The 18337-nt window shown below is 36.8% G+C and overlaps 1 protein-coding gene across 1 annotated transcript in view; it reads right to left on the reverse strand.

The window, feature by feature from the left end:
• Positions 1–18337, reverse strand: part of BMT2 (base methyltransferase of 25S rRNA 2 homolog) — a 37238-nt gene that overhangs the window by 17843 nt on the left and 1058 nt on the right. Inside the window, exon 2 of the mRNA XM_065048736.1 lies at positions 7126–7267. Within this exon, the coding sequence (XP_064904808.1) occupies positions 7126–7267 (142 nt within the window). The remainder of the gene's footprint in view (positions 1–7125; positions 7268–18337) is intronic.

Here is an 18337-nt window from a genome sequence, read left to right on the forward strand (position 1 = left end):
AGAAAGGAAAGAAAAAAAAAAAAGGAAGAAAAGGAAGGAAAAAAAGGAAGAAAAGGAAGGAAAAAAAGGAAGAAAAGGAAGGAAAAAAAGGAAGAAAAGGAAGGAAAAAAAGGAAGAAAAGGAAGGAAAAAAAGGAAGAAAAGGAAGGAAAAAAAGGAAGAAAAGGAAGGAAAAAAAGGAAGAAAAGGAAGGAAAAAAAGGAAGAAAAGGAAGGAAAAAAAGGAAGAAAAGGAAGGAAAAAAAGGAAGAAAAGGAAGGAAAAAAAGGAAGAAAAGGAAGGAAAAAAAGGAAGAAAAGGAAGGAAAAAAAGGAAGAAAAGGAAGGAAAAAAAGGAAGAAAAGGAAGGAAAAAAAGGAAGAAAAGGAAGGAAAAAAAGGAAGAAAAGGAAGGAAAAAAAGGAAGAAAAGGAAGGAAAAAAAGGAAGAAAAGGAAGGAGAAAAAGGAAGAAAAGGAAGGAGAAAAAGGAAGAAAAGGAAGGAAAAAAAGGAAGAAAAGGAAGGAAAAAAAGGAAGAAAAGGAAGGAAAAAAAGGAAGAAAAGGAAGGAAAAAATAGAAGAAAAGGAAGGAAAAAATAGAAGAAAAGGAAGGAAAAAATAGAAGAAAAGGAAGGAAAAAATAGAAGAAAAGGAAGGAAAAAAAGGAAGGAAGGGGGAAAAAAAAAAGAAGGGGGAAAAAAAAGAAATCTTTTTCCTCACCATTTATCAGCTACTTTACTACTTTGTAAGAATCTTGCAGTCTCGTTATTTTTCGAAGAGTTGTTTTCTCATTATATCTCTTAAAACATCCAGAATAAATGGTGGTTTAAATAGCGTAGCATTGCCACAACCTTGGGAGAAAGTATTTTTTTCTCTCCTCAACTACTGATGTTATCAACCTTTTCACTCACTAGAAGCTGGTATGTTGCCCAGATTAACACCTGTTGCACAGGAAAACCATGTGCTTGTGAAGTGTGGTATAAGCTCCTGTTGTCACTGAGAAGCCATTTCTTCCTCATTCCTGGTACTGGTGCAAATCATTATTTTTTTTTCATCCTTCTACCCCTGTCTACCATGTCAACCGAGTTCTCCTAATTCTATATTCTTCTTAACTGACCTTCCTTGTCTGCACATAAGATACTACCAAAGTCAACCATGAGGAGAAGCACCTCCTAATCCTGGGGTTCTCTTCTGGGAGACAGAGGGGCCAGAACCACAAGAATGTCCAAAACCGGGTAAAATTCTTCACATTCAGATTCTGGTCCACATATCTGTGCACTACTATGGGGAATTAAAAGAAAAAAAAAAAGAAAAAATCCACCCATCCAAACAAAAAACCTCAGGCAACACTGGACTTTAAAACCACTGAGGTTTAACTCAATTTCACACCTTTCTGAAGGTACAATAATTTGGACAGAATTACTACCTGTTGCACTTTTGGCTCCTGTGGCCTCAGAGGAGCTGTCTATGAAACCCCACAGCCCCCACACCTCCATGGGGCACAGCAGCTCACCACAGGTATCACGCTCGGGAGCTCATCCCGTGGTCACTTGTTGATGTAGCCGCATTTAACTTCATGGCCAGTAAAAGCCATCATTGATCACGCCGTGATTGCGAGCATGCACCTACATGAACATGACTACATTTAAAAACTGTCTGAAGTAACAAATAGAACATCCCTGAATTACCTACAAAGAGAAATACAGTTAAGGAATCTATCTTGTAATTCTGAGAACTGAAATGGCCCCGTTTTTAACTGACACTTAAGCTTTCATTCTTTGATGATCCAATATTAGCTCCACAATCAACATACTTGTTAGTGCAGAATTGTGCAATGTAAATGCTACCTGAGCTCACAGTTGCTGCAGCCTACATAAACTGAGAAATAAACAGTTCGGGTGTAAACTGCTTAAGTTTGCTGGCAGAGAGACAGGTGAGCCATCCAGTTGAGGTCTCTGCTTAAAAACAACCAAAAAATAGGTATTTCCTCAGTGAAACTTGTCTTCCATACTACGAATCTCAAACAGTAAACAACGTGCTCAAGTTGACCCACCTGCTCTGCCATTTGGGCTGGACACATACAGGAAGTTTCAGTGAAAGCCAATATGAATACATATTCAGTTATTTATAATCTCCAGCAATGAAAGAGAAACTTCATTTTTGAATACTGTGACCAAAAAAAAGAGGAGAATTGCCAAAGAAACACCATATGAAATTTAAAAGCGATTAAAGATTCAGTAGTTAGTTCTTCTTGTTAAGTAATAATGAACAACTATATTAAAGCTGGCGTGGTCAGCTTTTACCATGGCAAAAAGCAATTTCTAATAGCCATTATCAATACTCAAAGGGTTTCAAGCAGCCAGCTTTACAGGCTAAGAACTGACACAGTCCATCTCTTTCCTTCTGCTTCATAATGAGGAAAGGTGAGGTTGACTTATTTTCCTTACAGCATTTACTGACCAAAACCTAATATTGAAGATGAAGCGCAGTGAGGGTACAGAGAAATAACATACTTCCCTTCAGAGCTGAAGGAAAGTCTGGACTTATCATCATGGTTGCTGTCTGCAAAATACTTCTCCCCTCTTCCCACACACCGAGGGATAGATTTATTAATGTCAACTAACAGAACTGCTGGTCCAAAAAAAAAAAAAAAAGTGTAAACTCTTCTACAGGTTTAATCCACCCACCTCCCAACCTCCAAAGAAAAAGAAATCAAAGAGGGGAAAATTCACCATTTCCCTTGTACACATTAATCGTATCTAGAAGAGCAGAAAAGTTTCCTCTGCACTGGAAAATATTTTGCTATTGTCACGAGCACCCAGCTATAGGTTAAGGAAATCCTGTATGCAGCATAAGTGAGAGCATTAGGTTTCTCAGTGGAAAGTATTTTAACTTTTTCTTATCATAACATTAAACTTCAAGTTGAGAAACTTGTATACAATACATTTTTCCATTTTATTTTTTGTACTTGTTCAGTTCTAGGGTTTTGAGGTATTTTCCTTTTGAGAAACACAATTAGGTCTGTAATCAGATGTTTCTCTGGTGCGGTGTCCACTCCTTGACCCTAAGCCTGCTTCTGGAAGCAATATCCTTAATCACCAGAGGATTCCAAGAACTTGAAAATAGCCAGCAGTTATCATATGATCGCTGCTCTAATTAGTTCTAGTGTTCAACAAACAGATACAGTTTTGTCAGAATTAAGTATTATTTAAAAGCAAAAATGAAGACTATCATACAAACACGAACAATGAACGTTGTCTTTTTTTCTATTTTAAGTGGTTTCCCTCCTCCTGTTTACATCACCTCCTTCTTAATTCCATTCTCCTGAAAGTGAATTGCTCAGCTGAGTGCATTCATCAAGAAAAGCTGCAAAACAATGTTGAAAGGACTTCAAACATTCGTTCGTTCATTCATTCAATCTTCCAGACCAAAACAGGATCAGCTTTCCAGTTCTAGCAGAGTCCTGTTATTCTCAAAGATCCTGTAAGAGATCACTAAGCCTTCTCATCCTTAGACAAGACAGCTCCAGCCAGTTTCTAGAAAAAATGAGACGATTTTTGATGATTTCTGTATCTTTCTTGGAGTGAAGCTGCTGTTTCTTATTTTTTAAATGGAGCGGCCAAGGTGATGTTTTGGCTGAGGGCAATGCCAAATAAAGTCAGAGGAGTACTTTATGTATCTGTGGACAATCTGATTAACACACTCCAGTAGGTTATTTGCCTTTATTGCGAAAGCATCCCATGACTGTTTTCATATTCAGCTTGTGGCCTGATACAGAATCCAAATGCTTCCCCGAAGAGACTGACACCAATTACTCCCTGGCCTGTATCTGTATAGTTGATAATATTTGGTATAGTTAACAACACTGTCAATTTTATTCCTGATCTCAGAGTGACAATTCTTTTCTGTTTTACCTCGTTTGCAAATTTAATAAATAAGACTTCACTTTAGCAGACTGCTGAAGAAAATATTGATTAGTAATAGATGCAGAGGCAGACACTGACAGGGTCCTCAGTAAATCACATTTTTAATGACAGGCTTCTAACATCTGTTCCCTGCAGGTTTTTCCAAACAGTTCTGTACTCACCTGACAGTAACTTCATCAGTCTGTATTTGTTGAGTTTGCTCATGAAACAGTCAAAAGACTTTTTTTAAAAAAATGCAGGTCTAAATAGTGCTTTGTCATGACAGCCGTTTTTATAGTTAGAAGTGCAGATTTTGTTTTTTGTTGTTTAAAAAATAGCCAAGTCAACACAAGTCTTAACACTGATGCAAAAGCAACAGAAAGAAGCAAACCTGCTGGTCTAGCTTATTTTGTTCTAACTAGAACCAGAACAGGCCGGCATTCATTGTCCATACAAAGGTTCACCAGCCTGCCTATGCCAGCAAAAATTAAGAGTTAGGATAATTATTCAGGGTAAACATCATCTTACACCATTTTTATTTAAGTTTTGTGTTGTAATATAAATGAAAGTAAATAGAAACAGAAATGTTTATTTCCAAATACCATTTGCTACTGTATTTGGTTTTCTAAAGATCTATAAAGAACATAAGGGAAGGACAGTTGAGTGTTGTAGGCTTTTGACACCACCACTCGGGGATCATTAACCTGCATCTGCAAGGGACAAAGTTTTAATCCCTCTTCCCCTCCCTGCTCCTCCTCCCCGCTAATTATTATATATAATGTTGCAGTAAAACAATAAAACCAGCCCTTTACAATGCAGCATGTGGTCATCAGCACAGGCTATCATGTGCTGCTTTCCACCTTTTACACTTTCTAAAATCTGGCTATGTGCTTGTTTAAATCAATAACTAATGAAGAAGTAAAGTAATAAGTTTATCTCATCTGTTTCGAGATTTGATGTCAGAATAAGGATTCTTCCGGTGGCTTCAACTAAATAGCTAGAAAGACTTTCAAAATGGGAATGCTGCAAGAAAATCTTTATTCTTGGTCCTGAGACATACACATGGCTTCTCTAATGGTTATTCTGCATTCTCTGATTTACTTTATCAGGTGCTTGTTTGTAAGAGAATACAAGAAAAATAAAGAAAATATTAAAAAACAAACAAACAAACATACTTTTTTTGGTAACTGTTGAAAAAAACATTTCTCAGTTTCGGATCTCAGAAAAGATACAATTTCAATGAAAACCAAAAAAACCCAGACTATGCTTTCTTCTGCAGGGATACACTAGTGATTCCCAAGTATTTTCAGCATTCCACTCCCAAATTAAACTTAATCTAATAAATCAGCTACCTTCCTGCTGTCATGGTGACAGTCAAAGCACTGAGCAAAAGCTTTCAGTGAAGTCTCATGCAAGTGAAGGTCTCTTCCATGCAATTATGCACCCAGACACAAGGAGGAGCAGCAACAAAGGGAGCTGCCATCTGTCTGGCACCTGTTGGAGCTTTGAGAAGGAACAAAACATCGCAAAACACAAAGTCAATCTGAAATGTTCTGGTATTCAGCCATCCAGGCCTCAGTTTAATCCGATACACACAGGACTGAAATGTATCCCACTTTTTCTACTGATGTAAAGCTCCTGACCCCTTGGCTTTGCAAACTGAAAAGGTACATTCTGTTATAACTGAAGCTTTCTACTGAGACAGAGCATTTCAGTGTCTCTTACCAGGTAGATTCTCTTAGTATCAATTCATGCATCAAGGCCCAAACTGGGCACTTACTTAAATGTTTACTGTGTATATCTTGTAGGAACTACAAACAGAAAACAAGTGAGACACCAAGCCAAAAAACTTCAATACGCAGGCCATCAACTGTTCTTCCCCTGTCCACAAGGAACATTATCCTGTCCTACAGGGTAATCAAGAACCTTGCCACAAGCTAAGGGAATACTGTTTACCTGAAATTAAAGCACACACAGCTCTACTGAAAAAAGTTTCACATATTAATTGACAATCAAACTGTAAGAAAATATCAAGCAATGTTCCATGTGAATCTGCCCTGTGTCCAGTATAATTTGTTTTTTTGCAGATAACCTGACCATAGGAACACTCAGTACTCTCTTAACTGGCCTGCAATGCCAAGCTGGGGCAGGAGTGGGAGGAGATGCTGCAAGAAATCACAGTGTTAGAATTCAATGTGATTCAAGAGAGTGTAATTTAGTAAAGAGAAATACAAATACCAGCATTTCCACAGAAGTAATGAATAGCACAAATACAAGAAAACAACTAACAACTGAGGAAGCCTACAAAAAAAAAAAAGAAATGGGCAGTTTGAGATCACAAATCAGCATAACCAATCCCACACCAATAAAAAAATACAACCCAAACAAAAAGCACAGGAAACCCACCAAACAGGGTCAACAGCATAAACAGGAGCTTACTACAACCTCAATAATATTTCTTTATTTTATCCCTGGCAAGGCCATTGGAACATTCTGTCCAGTTTTGGGCATAGCTCTTAACTACAGATTCAATTCTCTTCCCAGCTAGATTTCAAGAATATTTTGTTTTATTCTGTTGTACAGATTCCACAGGATGCCTTAGATACCAACTGTATGTAGGAATCCTGAGTGACCAACACTTTGCCTCTTTTAGTTTATTGTCCTCAAGGATCGAAATAGTTTAGCTGAACTCACTTCATGACTTTACAACTAGAATAACCCAAGAAAAATCAGATGTTTATGACTTACAGAAATTTTAAAGTTTAAAATCGATTTAAAACAAGTTTCACAGAGGTTAAAGTCTATTGCAGGAGATTAAGACTTGAAAATTAAGCACCAGAGATTTGCATTTAGAGATCAAATACTATTACATGCGCAAATTAAACTGAAGTCCTGAAAATTAAACTTGAGCTACAGTCACTGCATTTGCTTAGTTTAGGTTCAAATGCACGGAAAATTACTTCATAGGTTTACTTGAAAACATCTTCAGTATTTGAAAAAAAAAAAAAAGTTGCTTGTTGAAGATCCTTTAAAAAAAGGCGTCACCTTATAACAAAACACTTCATAAGCTTTATTTTTTTAGTTAGTAAGACAGCATATGTTTCAGGAAGCAATAAATCATTAATGTTTTATAGAACAAAACTTTAAAAGACCAAAAAAAAAGGAAAAAAAAACCTAAGCCTTGTATTATAAAGAATTGCAAGTAGAAATGTGCAACTGAGTCTTTCAAGTACATGAAGATTTACCTGCAACACCATTCAATCCGGCCTTCCCCTTCGCAAGTTTTTGCCCAGTGATTATCTGCAAGGTTTTTCATTGCCACAGCATATTCACAGAGGGTTTCCTCATCCTCACAGTGCTCACGCCAGATCTTATCAAAGTCTCCCACTAAACAAAACAACAGAAAAAAACTGCAGATTAGATACAAAGTATCTCATTATCTCCATGGCAAAATCCCCATCTCCCAATTAAAAGAAGTTACGTAACACAACAAGAGATTACTTTACCTGCACATAACAAAAACAAAGTCCCCTTTCTCTAGTCAAACACAAAATTCAAGGTTTTGGAGAAGGGGCTATCGGGTACTTGAAAAACTAGCAATATTCTCAGTGTCCTGATTTCGTTCAGTTTGTTGTGTGAAATTCAAATCCCTGGGAAGTTCTGCTTTCAGGATTCTGTGCATGAGCATTAACATGACAAACATTTTAGAAATGAATGACTGAAAGGTTTCCTAGTAGCATTCATGTCCATGGCAAATACATCCAAAAATGCCTAAAATGGCACCTTAACCCAGACTATAGATTGCTTTGGATACATTGGAAAAGGAATTCAAGCCTTCATTGATGTCTGCCTAATTTAGACTGTCCAGATGAGTTAGCTTCTAGCAGACAGTACAAAAGAATCAAACCAACTACAGTCAGAAAATCACACATAGATTTGCCTGCTGACCTCCAGGGGCAGATTTATTTTCATGTTCTCCACCTTGATAAAGTCTTGCAGGTTAAATTTTGGTACTTCCAAGTAATTCAACATGATGATTTCCCCTCTTTTGCTGCTGAGTATCCACTTCTCCTAGCTTGCTTTATATAATGCTAAATGAAAACATGATAAATGCTAGTCACGGCCACCCACAATTCCTATTGTGGTTTCTAAGCATGCAAACCCTTGGTATACCTTACTAAAAGGACATTTCTGCCCTAATACATGCTCACTGCTATGATCTTCACCAATTCCTTCTGTGTATCTTAACCACAAATGTGTGCAAACATCTAGTATAAATACATATAAATGTGCAGAATAAAAATTATCTACTGATTTTGCCCCTACAAGCCAATACAGCTAAAAAAAAGTTTTCAAGAGCAGAGCTACGCTTTAGGCTTTGACTTGGGCAATCAAAACGCATTTCACAACATGGTTCCAAAATCAGATTTTGTAGCACCTTCATCTTACAAAGCAATATTTTAAAAGTGTATGAAGCATAAGCTAACTACTAATGTCTGCTAAAGCCTGAAAGTAGCTTAGAGTATGACCTGTACTTCTCGCAGCAGTAAGAGATTCCTATTTCTAACCGACTTAGGACAAGTTCTTCGATAGACTTTGTTTTAATCAGCAGTATTAACAGATTTCTTCCAGTGGCAACCTTTTCTCTTTTTTTCCCCTCATGTGCAAAGCCATAACAATTCCTCACCTCACCTGTCCTCCACTTAGAGCAAGCCTGGATACGATGGACAAGTACAAGTATTTGCATACTGAGAAGATTTAATCCAACCATCCAGGTGACTCCCTATTTCAGTTTGGTTTAGGGATGTCACAGCAATTTTCTCCTGAAAAATAATCATCTAGCACACTCGTACAATCATCAAAATGAGTCATGTTTAAGGTTAGGTGTTTATACTCCCTTATGCGAGATGGTAGATGAGATGGGAGTGGATATGATTTAGTTTTAACAAAACAGTGAAACTATGCAAGAAATCACATATTCTGCTTGCTATTCAACAAGCATATATGAGAAAGTTATTACACTGGACAAAAAATACAGTATATTTGAGTGGTATCCCTAATTTTTTCCCAAATGACTCAAGTTCAGAGACAGTTGCTTTATAAGAAAAGTTGCTGGTGTTGTCACCAGGTGACCACTGGAGCAGAGAAACACCCAAGCCACAGCAGGCAGGTCCCACAAGGGTTTCTGCTAGAACTTGCCAGTTTTCAGAGATTTCAAAAAGGTCTTATGTGGAAACAATCATGTAGGACAGAACATACTCTACTGACAAAAGAGAGCAAGAAGTGGTATAGACAGTGGCCTACCAGCAAAGGGGGCAAAACAAGCACAACTCTGACAAATCTTTATTTCTTGTGTAAACAAAGCACAGAGCTCATGTAGCACCAAGCCAGAAAGCACTAGTCAAGTTCAAAGTGTATTCTCAAAGCCAATTAATTCTTCTGCAATTTAGATAAAGTTTCATAGTTCATCTGCCACAATACTCTGAATCTCACTGTGTGCTCCAGACTGCTGTGAAATGCTCGAGTGACATACAGCTGCTAAAGTTTTGTTTGAAGAATACACGGCTAATCAGAAAGGAAAAAGTAAACAAGTGAACACTTACTGATCGAAAACATCATAAATACAAAATCCCAAGTTTAATACCATTCTTCTTTTAGTCCATTACTTCATTTGGTCTATTCTTAAGCAATTATTCTACTACCAAATACCACTTTTCCTTAAAACTTAAGAAATAAGGCAGACGGGGAAGAAGATATTCTTAACTAATCAGTTCTTCCTTACAGCACTGTCAATACTGGGTTTGGTGTGATGCCCATTTGTCTGTCCTTTTATTAATGGAAGCTCCAAACCAACTGCAGGTAAGGTGTTTTCTTAAGATGGGCATCATTGTGCAGGGGCTTCCAAAGAAGCATCTGAAGTCCAGTTTCCCCTGGACAAGTATCATGGTAGTGAGGATGTTTCTTTTGTTTTGGGTATGTGTGGGTTTTGTTGTTGTTGTTTGTGTGTGGTGTGGGTTTTTTTGTGGTGGGGTTTTTTTGTTCGTTTTGGTTTTTTTGGCCACCCCCCCCATTCTTCTCCAGGGTGAGCTTTGAGAAGGCACAGACAGGTGCATTACATTTATAGGAACTTCAGTTCCAGAATCATGCTCCAATACTGAGCAATTGAAAACACAAATAATGCTTCCTGTCTGCTGAGATTTTGAGGCATTGACTGCAACAGGTCTGGCAGCATCCACTTGCAAACCAATACCCAGAACACAGTAAAAGCTATATATTAATTTTTTTCAAACAATATATATAATCCACGGTGTATTAATTTTTCAAACAATACATTATAATCCATGTGTAAATACTGCATTAATTCTAGTGGAGTTAAGCATGTATTTATGAATCATTCCTTGTGTAACCAAAAAGGCAGTAAAAGACACATGAAAGTTTCACTGTAAAACTAACGGCTACTAAATAAATAAGATAATCTTCTGTTAAGCAATCAATAATGCTGTAAATTAAATATAAGTTTGTGCTAGGTGAATCTAAAGCAATAAAAAAGTGTCTTGCATCTTTGATCACATCTTAATGTTAATATTTGATTCTGTGCATTAAACTTCTCCTCTCATGTACTCGTGACCATACCAGAATATAACGTTTAAGGCTACTTGACATTTTTACTTAGAGATCACCTTGTCTTTTGTGATTTAAAACCTGTTTTGAGCACTGACTCTTCAGAGATCTTGATACACTTCAAATCTCCACCAAGTTATGACAATGTCCAGCTAAAAAGTGTGATTGGCAAGAATGGCTCATAACAGGAGTTTCACACATCTCTCAAATCACAACAGTGACATTATTTTAAAAATATTTAATGTTTGCTTTCCTCTGTATCCAGAATTGCCTAGAAAATAAATACACTATCTAATTTTCACCTCAAAGATTGACTATTCCTTTAAAAACAAAAAAACCCAGTGATAAATGACTAACTATCTTGTAGGTTCTTTCTGACAGTCTTTTTCTAATGCAACAACAAAAATCCAATACTCTTTATCCAGAACAGATGAATCCCTCTAAATAGTTTCCACCCACATTAACATTGCCAACAGAATAGCCAAATCATACCCCCAAACTCAACCACAGAGTAATCAGCAGTTGCTGAATCCTGTCACAGAGAGAACAGGTCAGGCATGCAGAAGTTATTTTTAAATGATCCTAATTACAAGATGGTTTTAATTGTGGGTAACAGCACTAGAGACCTAACGTTAGCTGTAAGTTTCAACAACTGAAAACATTTTAATAAAGAAGAATCACACAAGCTCAGTAAGAACCCCCCCTCACTCCACATCTGTTTACAAGATCTCAAAGGTCCCTGGCACAGTGTGAGAAGAGCAGGTTTGCCACTCTTGGTGGGATCATCCCACACAATAACTATTCTCTCCAGGCAGTTTATTTTAAGAACAAAAATGGAACTGTCTTCCATCCTATTTTTTCTTTGCCTATTTTACTTTTAAAAGGCATTTCTTTACAGAGTGTTAAATGGAACTATCATTTAAGGTATGGTTATGAAATACATGGAAAAATTTATTAGCGAATCGTTTTTCAACTTCTGACAGAACAAATCATATCAATTGGTATTTTAAACAAAACACACAACCCTCTGTGTGTAAAAGAAACAGAGCTCAGTTTTGCTAAAGGCAGTATTTTTCAATTTGGAATGGGATAAAACTCCCAACAACTGATTTGACTCGCTCTGTTTTATCAAGCAATAAAGTAGTTAAGTCATACAGAGTTAAAAGCACTATCTGCACCCACAAGACAAGTTTTGTAATTACTATTTTCCTCAGTTCCATCATTGCTCTTCAGAAAAACAGTGCAGTCATCTCTGACAATCTCAAAAACAAGCACAAAATACTTCATCCATGACTGAACAAGATCCTGCAACTCAGAATTAAGCTGACACCATTCACTTAAGCTTCAGGTGGATGCAATAGGGGTTTAGGTCTTAATCAACAACTCCTCCCAAAAGAAGCAGTTTTTTAACACTGGAGGAAAACTGGAATTAGAACAGCCATTATTTCCTTTTGGAAAACCTCAATTTTATGAATCCAAAGTAGCTGTAATTGAAAACAAAACAAAAAACAAAATACAACCAAAAAAACCCAAAACACAAACAAAGCCAAAAAAAACCAAATACAAACAAAAACCAACCAACCAAATCCGAACAAGACTTTGAAGTTTTGGCTATCTACATGCTAATATAAATTGGTAGTCTAAAAAACCAGATCGAATCCACTCCTTTTTCAATGTTTCTATTTAACAGCACATTGCCTCACTATTTCTACCTTTGATGGCTCTGGTAGCAGAGAAAACAAGCTCAATACATCGACAAACAACGAAAGACAGAAGCAAAAGTGACATGTTCATATTTGCATAATAGTTATTAATAAAGCTTTTTAAATTGCTCATCATAAAAAGCAAACCCATCCTTAGAGTTAAAAAGCGTGCATGACAATGCTGGATAACTCCAGATGAAGGGCTCCTGGCCATAGAAACACCCAGCAAGATCTTTGAGCTTTCTTTTTGGTTGTTGATGGCAATGCACTGTGGAATGACAAAAATCCAACTCATTTTCAGCCTCTTAAGGAAGCCTCTCACTTGCTGGAAACAGTAAACTGGTTTCTACAACAGCCTAACAGTAAGCGGGAAAAGCAACCCTGCACTGTCCACTAGGCCCAAGCTGAAATAAAATTCCTGTGAATATCCAGCTAAATCTCCTCATTAATGTGTCAGTTGAAATTTAGCTGTACTATTAAATGTCTGGATACTGCAGCAATTATTAATAACATTAATTACATAAGGAATATCAGCTAATACTATGCTATTTACAACTTTCCATCTATACAAGATAAACTAGAAACTTACTGAACATCTGTCTTACTAAAACAGCATATCCTGTATTTTTGTGAAAAACATTACATATTTTGGCCTCACTGTTTTCCAATTTTACATGTCTAAATACGGAACATGAACTTCAACTTGGACAAAGTTCAAGCAGTCAGAGCTAATATTTCTCTTCTCTTGCCTGACGTTTGCTTTACATTTCTTAGGATTTACCTGAAATATTTCACAATAAAAATATCAGATTCTTGTACTTTTTTTTTTTTTTTTAATCTCAAGATCAATGTTCTTCTCTCCTGCTCACAAGGAAAGGATTCATTTGACCAAATGCAGATTTCTACATCTGACCTGTCAGCTTACTATCTGTTTACACTAAACAAACTCCCAGGGTACAATTCATCTTCTATCTAAAGCATCTAGTAGGGATCAACTTCTATCACCCCGAGGAATGATCTGTGTCTCTGATCCACTATAAATCTCCAATGGCTGTCATGCAAACAGCATAGAGCCTATTTCAGCAGTTTAAATTTAAGTCTAATATAACAGTTTAATGTAACAGTTTAAGCAATTACTGCCTCCAGGTGTTTGTTCTACCCTATTGGAAACCATCACCCTTCTCTTCCCCAAACCTGACTTTGCGGGATGGACTATGTGCTGCACCTTAAGGACACCAGTGCAGAGATGAACACATTACGGAAACTACTGATTCTGGTAGATTTGTGCAAACGCAGGAACAAAAATCGGAAGGTGAGGCACAGGTATAGATTTCATCATGCAGACCCTGCAATAAGAATATCTTCCCTGCCAAGGCAATAAACAAGCAGGGAAGGAGGTTACATATAGATGTTTGTTCAGTGCATCCAAGTCTGTGCTGTAACCAGTGGGTTTTCAAAATCTGTGGGCTAGCTAAATGATACCAATGATTAAATACCCCAAACTGTAAAATACGATAGGATTTCTAATGTAAGTTTCACTGCAAAACTGTGGTGTGCAAACCGTAAAGGCAATCTTAATGCTTATGCCGATTTTAATTGTAATGAAATGGAACTCGGTTTCTGTTGCTTCAAAATGTCTCCCTCTTCCAAGAAATGAATGCAGGTGGGGAAAGACAAATGGAGATCTTGAAAACTTAGGTTTTGTTCTATAATAAACCGGTTATATTTAACAAAAAGGTGTAACAACCGTTAACTTACCGTGGAGAGTTCAGTGACAAAGTTTTCCTGTCCTGTGAAAAATGCCACTATTTCAAAATGTTTCCTGTTTCACATCAGGAAGATCTTAAGCTCTCTCAAGGTTTTTCATGAAAAACACGAAAGAGGAAGAGACCATAAAGCAACTGACTTAAGAACAACACTCCCACATGAATGTCTAAACCACCCACCTATTCAGGCTACTTGTTATCATCAGGCAGGGTCCTGTAAATTCTTCCTAATTTTCTGGATCTGAAAAACCTCTTAATAAAGTCATCATCCATTTCTTTGAAGTTTCGACAAATCTTTCTTTCAAAGAACCAAACTCCCACATAGAAAGTTTTCTATCAGCTTATGTGATGCAGGAACTAATACAGGACAAATACCAGTTCTTTGTGATTCCAAGCCTGAACATCCTTAAGAGATGTACTGAAGGAGAAATGAAATGCTTTAGTGAACACACAGCAAAATATTTCATAAAATACCTTTACAGATACCTCGGCATTTTTTTTTTCCAGTTGTGCTCAAAGCAGGATTTCTAGGGAGAAATAGAGGGTCTTGTAAATCATCTTTCTAGACTACGTATAAAATCATCTATAACCAAGGGTCATGCTGCCCAGAAAATGTTTTCTTGATAAATACAGCTCTGCATGACTACAAAGGTAATAAACAACTCAGAGGAAAAAATGGCCGCCTCTCTCTCAGGGAATGGGATTTTTATCTTGGTAAAAATTAAACCTACTTGGCTGCTACAAGCAACTAGAAACAAACAAACTAATGTCACATAGCAGCTGTTCAATAGATCATGTTTAGTTCCCTACGAACCACTAAATCTGCCTTTATGAGCCTGTCTGTCAGGCTTGACAGACATCAGCATCCATGCCATAAATGCAACATACATGCATATACGCAACTGATACAATGCACTCCAGCCCGCGGCTCCAGCTGCCTAATTCATAGAGGAAAAAATTTTGGTCATCTGTGGTACCAAGCAACAGAACCAAGAGCAAGAGGCTAAACCAAAACTCGTTTTTTACCGCATCTCCATGCTGTAACAGGCTAGTAGGAGAAATTCAAGCCTCATGAAAATCCCTAATTTCTCTACTTCGTAAGTGCTTGTGTCAAGCATGCAGAACCATGAAGTTTCATAAGTGAATAACTGAGCACTTGAGAGCAGTTTCAGCTTTTGGATTTTACCCTGGTGTGTAGATAACTAAGATTAAACTAATTCATTTTGGACAGGAACCAGGAGTAAAACCTCAGAAAAACACAAGTCTTATGCTAAAGAGATGCACTCCTAAGTGAACACGACACCTCAGTGTGTTTTCTTCTCACTTAAAGAAGTGTTCTTCATGAAAGCAAAGTTTATAGGCTAACCTAAGGAATTATGTGTATTTTTAGGAACCACTAGACAGGCTTTGTCTGTGTCTATCACTGCCTTAAAGTACTCTGCAACAACATATTAATGATTAGCTAATTTAGTTGACACATTCACTCAGTGTGTACAAGGACCAATCACCTTAGTTAAAAAAATACACTATTTTTCACACTGAAAAACTCATACTAATTAGTTAAACTTCATTAAACCATTCTAAAATATGGGGCTTATACTACTACTGTAGTATTCAGAGTAGATAACGTTATCTCCCACAGGAGATTTAAAAAAAAGAGTATCAATCGCAAAATCTACCATGGCATTTGTAATTATACATACACTTCCCTTCTTTATTCACTAATTAATAGCAGATAGGAAGTAAGGGGAAGGGAAGGAAATCAAAAACGATGAAAAGGAAATGAAAAAGGAGAAAAAATATAAATATTTCCACTAGAAGTCACTCTAGATTAGTAATACCCTCAAAAATAGGGAAAGGTAAGTACTAATCACACTGTAAAAAAGTTAAAATTGTTGAGAGAAAAAAAAAAAAAAACAAAAAACAAAAAAAAAATGCACTTCAATGCAACCTTTAGAGAATTTAAGCTGCTACATTTTGAATATGGCAAATGCTTGTCATAAATACACCGGCATGCTCTGGGGCCATTACATGACATGAGCCACAGTACGGAAGTACATACAAAATCCATCAACCATACTTAAAAATGGAACTGGTTCAACAAACGCAGAATTTAAAAAATAAGCCAAGATTCAGCTTTGATGAATCAAGAGTTACAGTTTTTCACATCAAACCTTTTAGACGACATGATGCTGACTAAACTTTAGCAATCTCTTAGTAACCACAAATAAATTGTGATGCATTCCTAGTTAAGAAATATTGCTCTTGCACTTTGACAAATCTGCAGCTTTTTCAGAAACATGTTAGCTTGAAGTTTTGAAGCATATTGTCTCTCTTCCACTGGCTCATCTTCAAAAAAAGAGGGGGACCATTGTGGGAAATTAAACAAAATTATAACAATGGTGCCAGTTATAAGCAAGTCAGATAATACACTGACTTGCCTTTTCAATTGCTTCTTGAAACTCAAGGCTTGCGAACATCAGCAAGGCAAATGAATTCTCAAATAAATCAGCTTATTAAAATCAAGCCTGTATGATTTCTATCAACAAACATCTCAGTGTGTCAAGGACGTGTCTATTTCCCTTCAACACTTCTAACAGAAGGCAGTAACTTAATATCATATTACAATACCAAGGGCTTTCTTAGACTTATCCACCCTAAGCAACATAACCATATAGCTTTCAGAAGGATACCCAACATGCTTTTCCCTCTACCAACAAAATTAATATGCAATTCTATTTTAGCATTACAGACAAAGCACCAAAATCCATGCAACAGCAATTCTAGTACTGTTTGCTTGTTTGCTTATTTAGACACAATGGAAACTAATTTCACAGAACTCTAATAACATAAGAAGAAGCAAAGAAAAGAAACCCAGCATCGAGAACAACAAAAAACCCAACAACAAGCAAAAAAAATAACAATACAAGATTCTTCAATAAAACAGATAGCTCTGTTCCCACTTCATATGGAGGTGGGTACACTGCACTGTGTAGTCAAGAGGCTTTCCCTGTATAATAAGCTGTAAGCATACAACCAAGGGTGTATTTTTTTCTCTTTACTTTTTCATATTCAAGTTGTAATTCAAATCGTACCGAGAAATTACAGATCATTTGTTGCTTTTTTACTTCTCTTTAGCAAAATGTCAACTTTGATTTTGTCTGGGTAACGTACTTGTCAGTCATTGTTGCCGAGTATTAGAAAACAAAAAAATCCAAGAAAAGATCCTGCAGAGGTCAATCATGTCCTAGTATTACAATTTCAGAATGACACTGGAAGCATTTAGGAAGGAGATTCTCTAGTTTGTTTTTAGAAGCACGGAGAAATGTAGGGAAAAAAGACTCCAAAAATAAAATTCTGAAGCTGAAGGAACCTAACATATGAAGTACAACAACCACTCATCGCCAGTAACTTGTAAAGAGTACTTACTATTGGATGAGTAGGTAATGGGTGGAGCTCTCCCTGTTGCATAGATGTGATGTGATGAACTGTTTGCTTTTTAACTCTCTCCATGAAAATACATACAATATTGCCAATTTAGAGACACTAAAAAAATCACTATAAAGTTTCCACTAATACATGATTTACAGGACATAAGAAAGAGAGTAGTACTGTCTCTTCTGCTTAGCCACTTAAACTGAAGATAAAACACAACTTAGCCCTGCATACTAACTTGTTCTTTGCTGAGAAGTGGGCTTACATAGACTTCCATGTCATTTAGGCTCTCATCTAAAAAATTTCAATTGTTACAGAGATTGCTCGCCTTTTTTTTTTTTTTTAAGTTAACAGTGCCAATGTTTGTCCATCTTAATGTGCAGGCACTCTGAAATAAGAGACAAAAATGAACTGCTAAAACCTGGACTCTTTGCCAAAATTTGATCATTTAACCATACTATGTTCCTTCACTCAAGCACTGGGAGAACAAGGGAGACTCTCCCTCCAGTGTTGGCTCACCAAGTCTAAAATAAACAGTGACTCTTGATCAGTGTCTCCCTTCTGAAGTCCAGAAACAACCTTGTTACTTTAACAGAAGTGTCATACACAGACACAGAGGAGAAACAAGAACTAGTGCCGACAACAGGAAGAGTTCCCATTTCATGGGTGTCTGTCTTGAGGTATGCAGCAGGTCAGTAAAGTGTTGGGGACTCACTCAAAGAATGAACGGATGATTTTTTTTGTAGCCTGTATTATAAAGATTAGACAGATCATTATAATCAACTTGAAGAGACCACAGACTTCAGCAAATAAATCTCAACTCTGACACTCATCTGAAAGCATTTCTGGGAGGTTTTCAGCATTCCAATACCACCCAAAAGAACCTTGCATAAGAGCATTAATATTGATGCTAAAGTAAATTTTTCAAGGAC

This window comes from Columba livia, chromosome 1, assembly GCF_036013475.1.
Source record: "Columba livia isolate bColLiv1 breed racing homer chromosome 1, bColLiv1.pat.W.v2, whole genome shotgun sequence".
In the NCBI taxonomy this organism is placed as follows: domain Eukaryota; kingdom Metazoa; phylum Chordata; class Aves; order Columbiformes; family Columbidae; genus Columba; species Columba livia.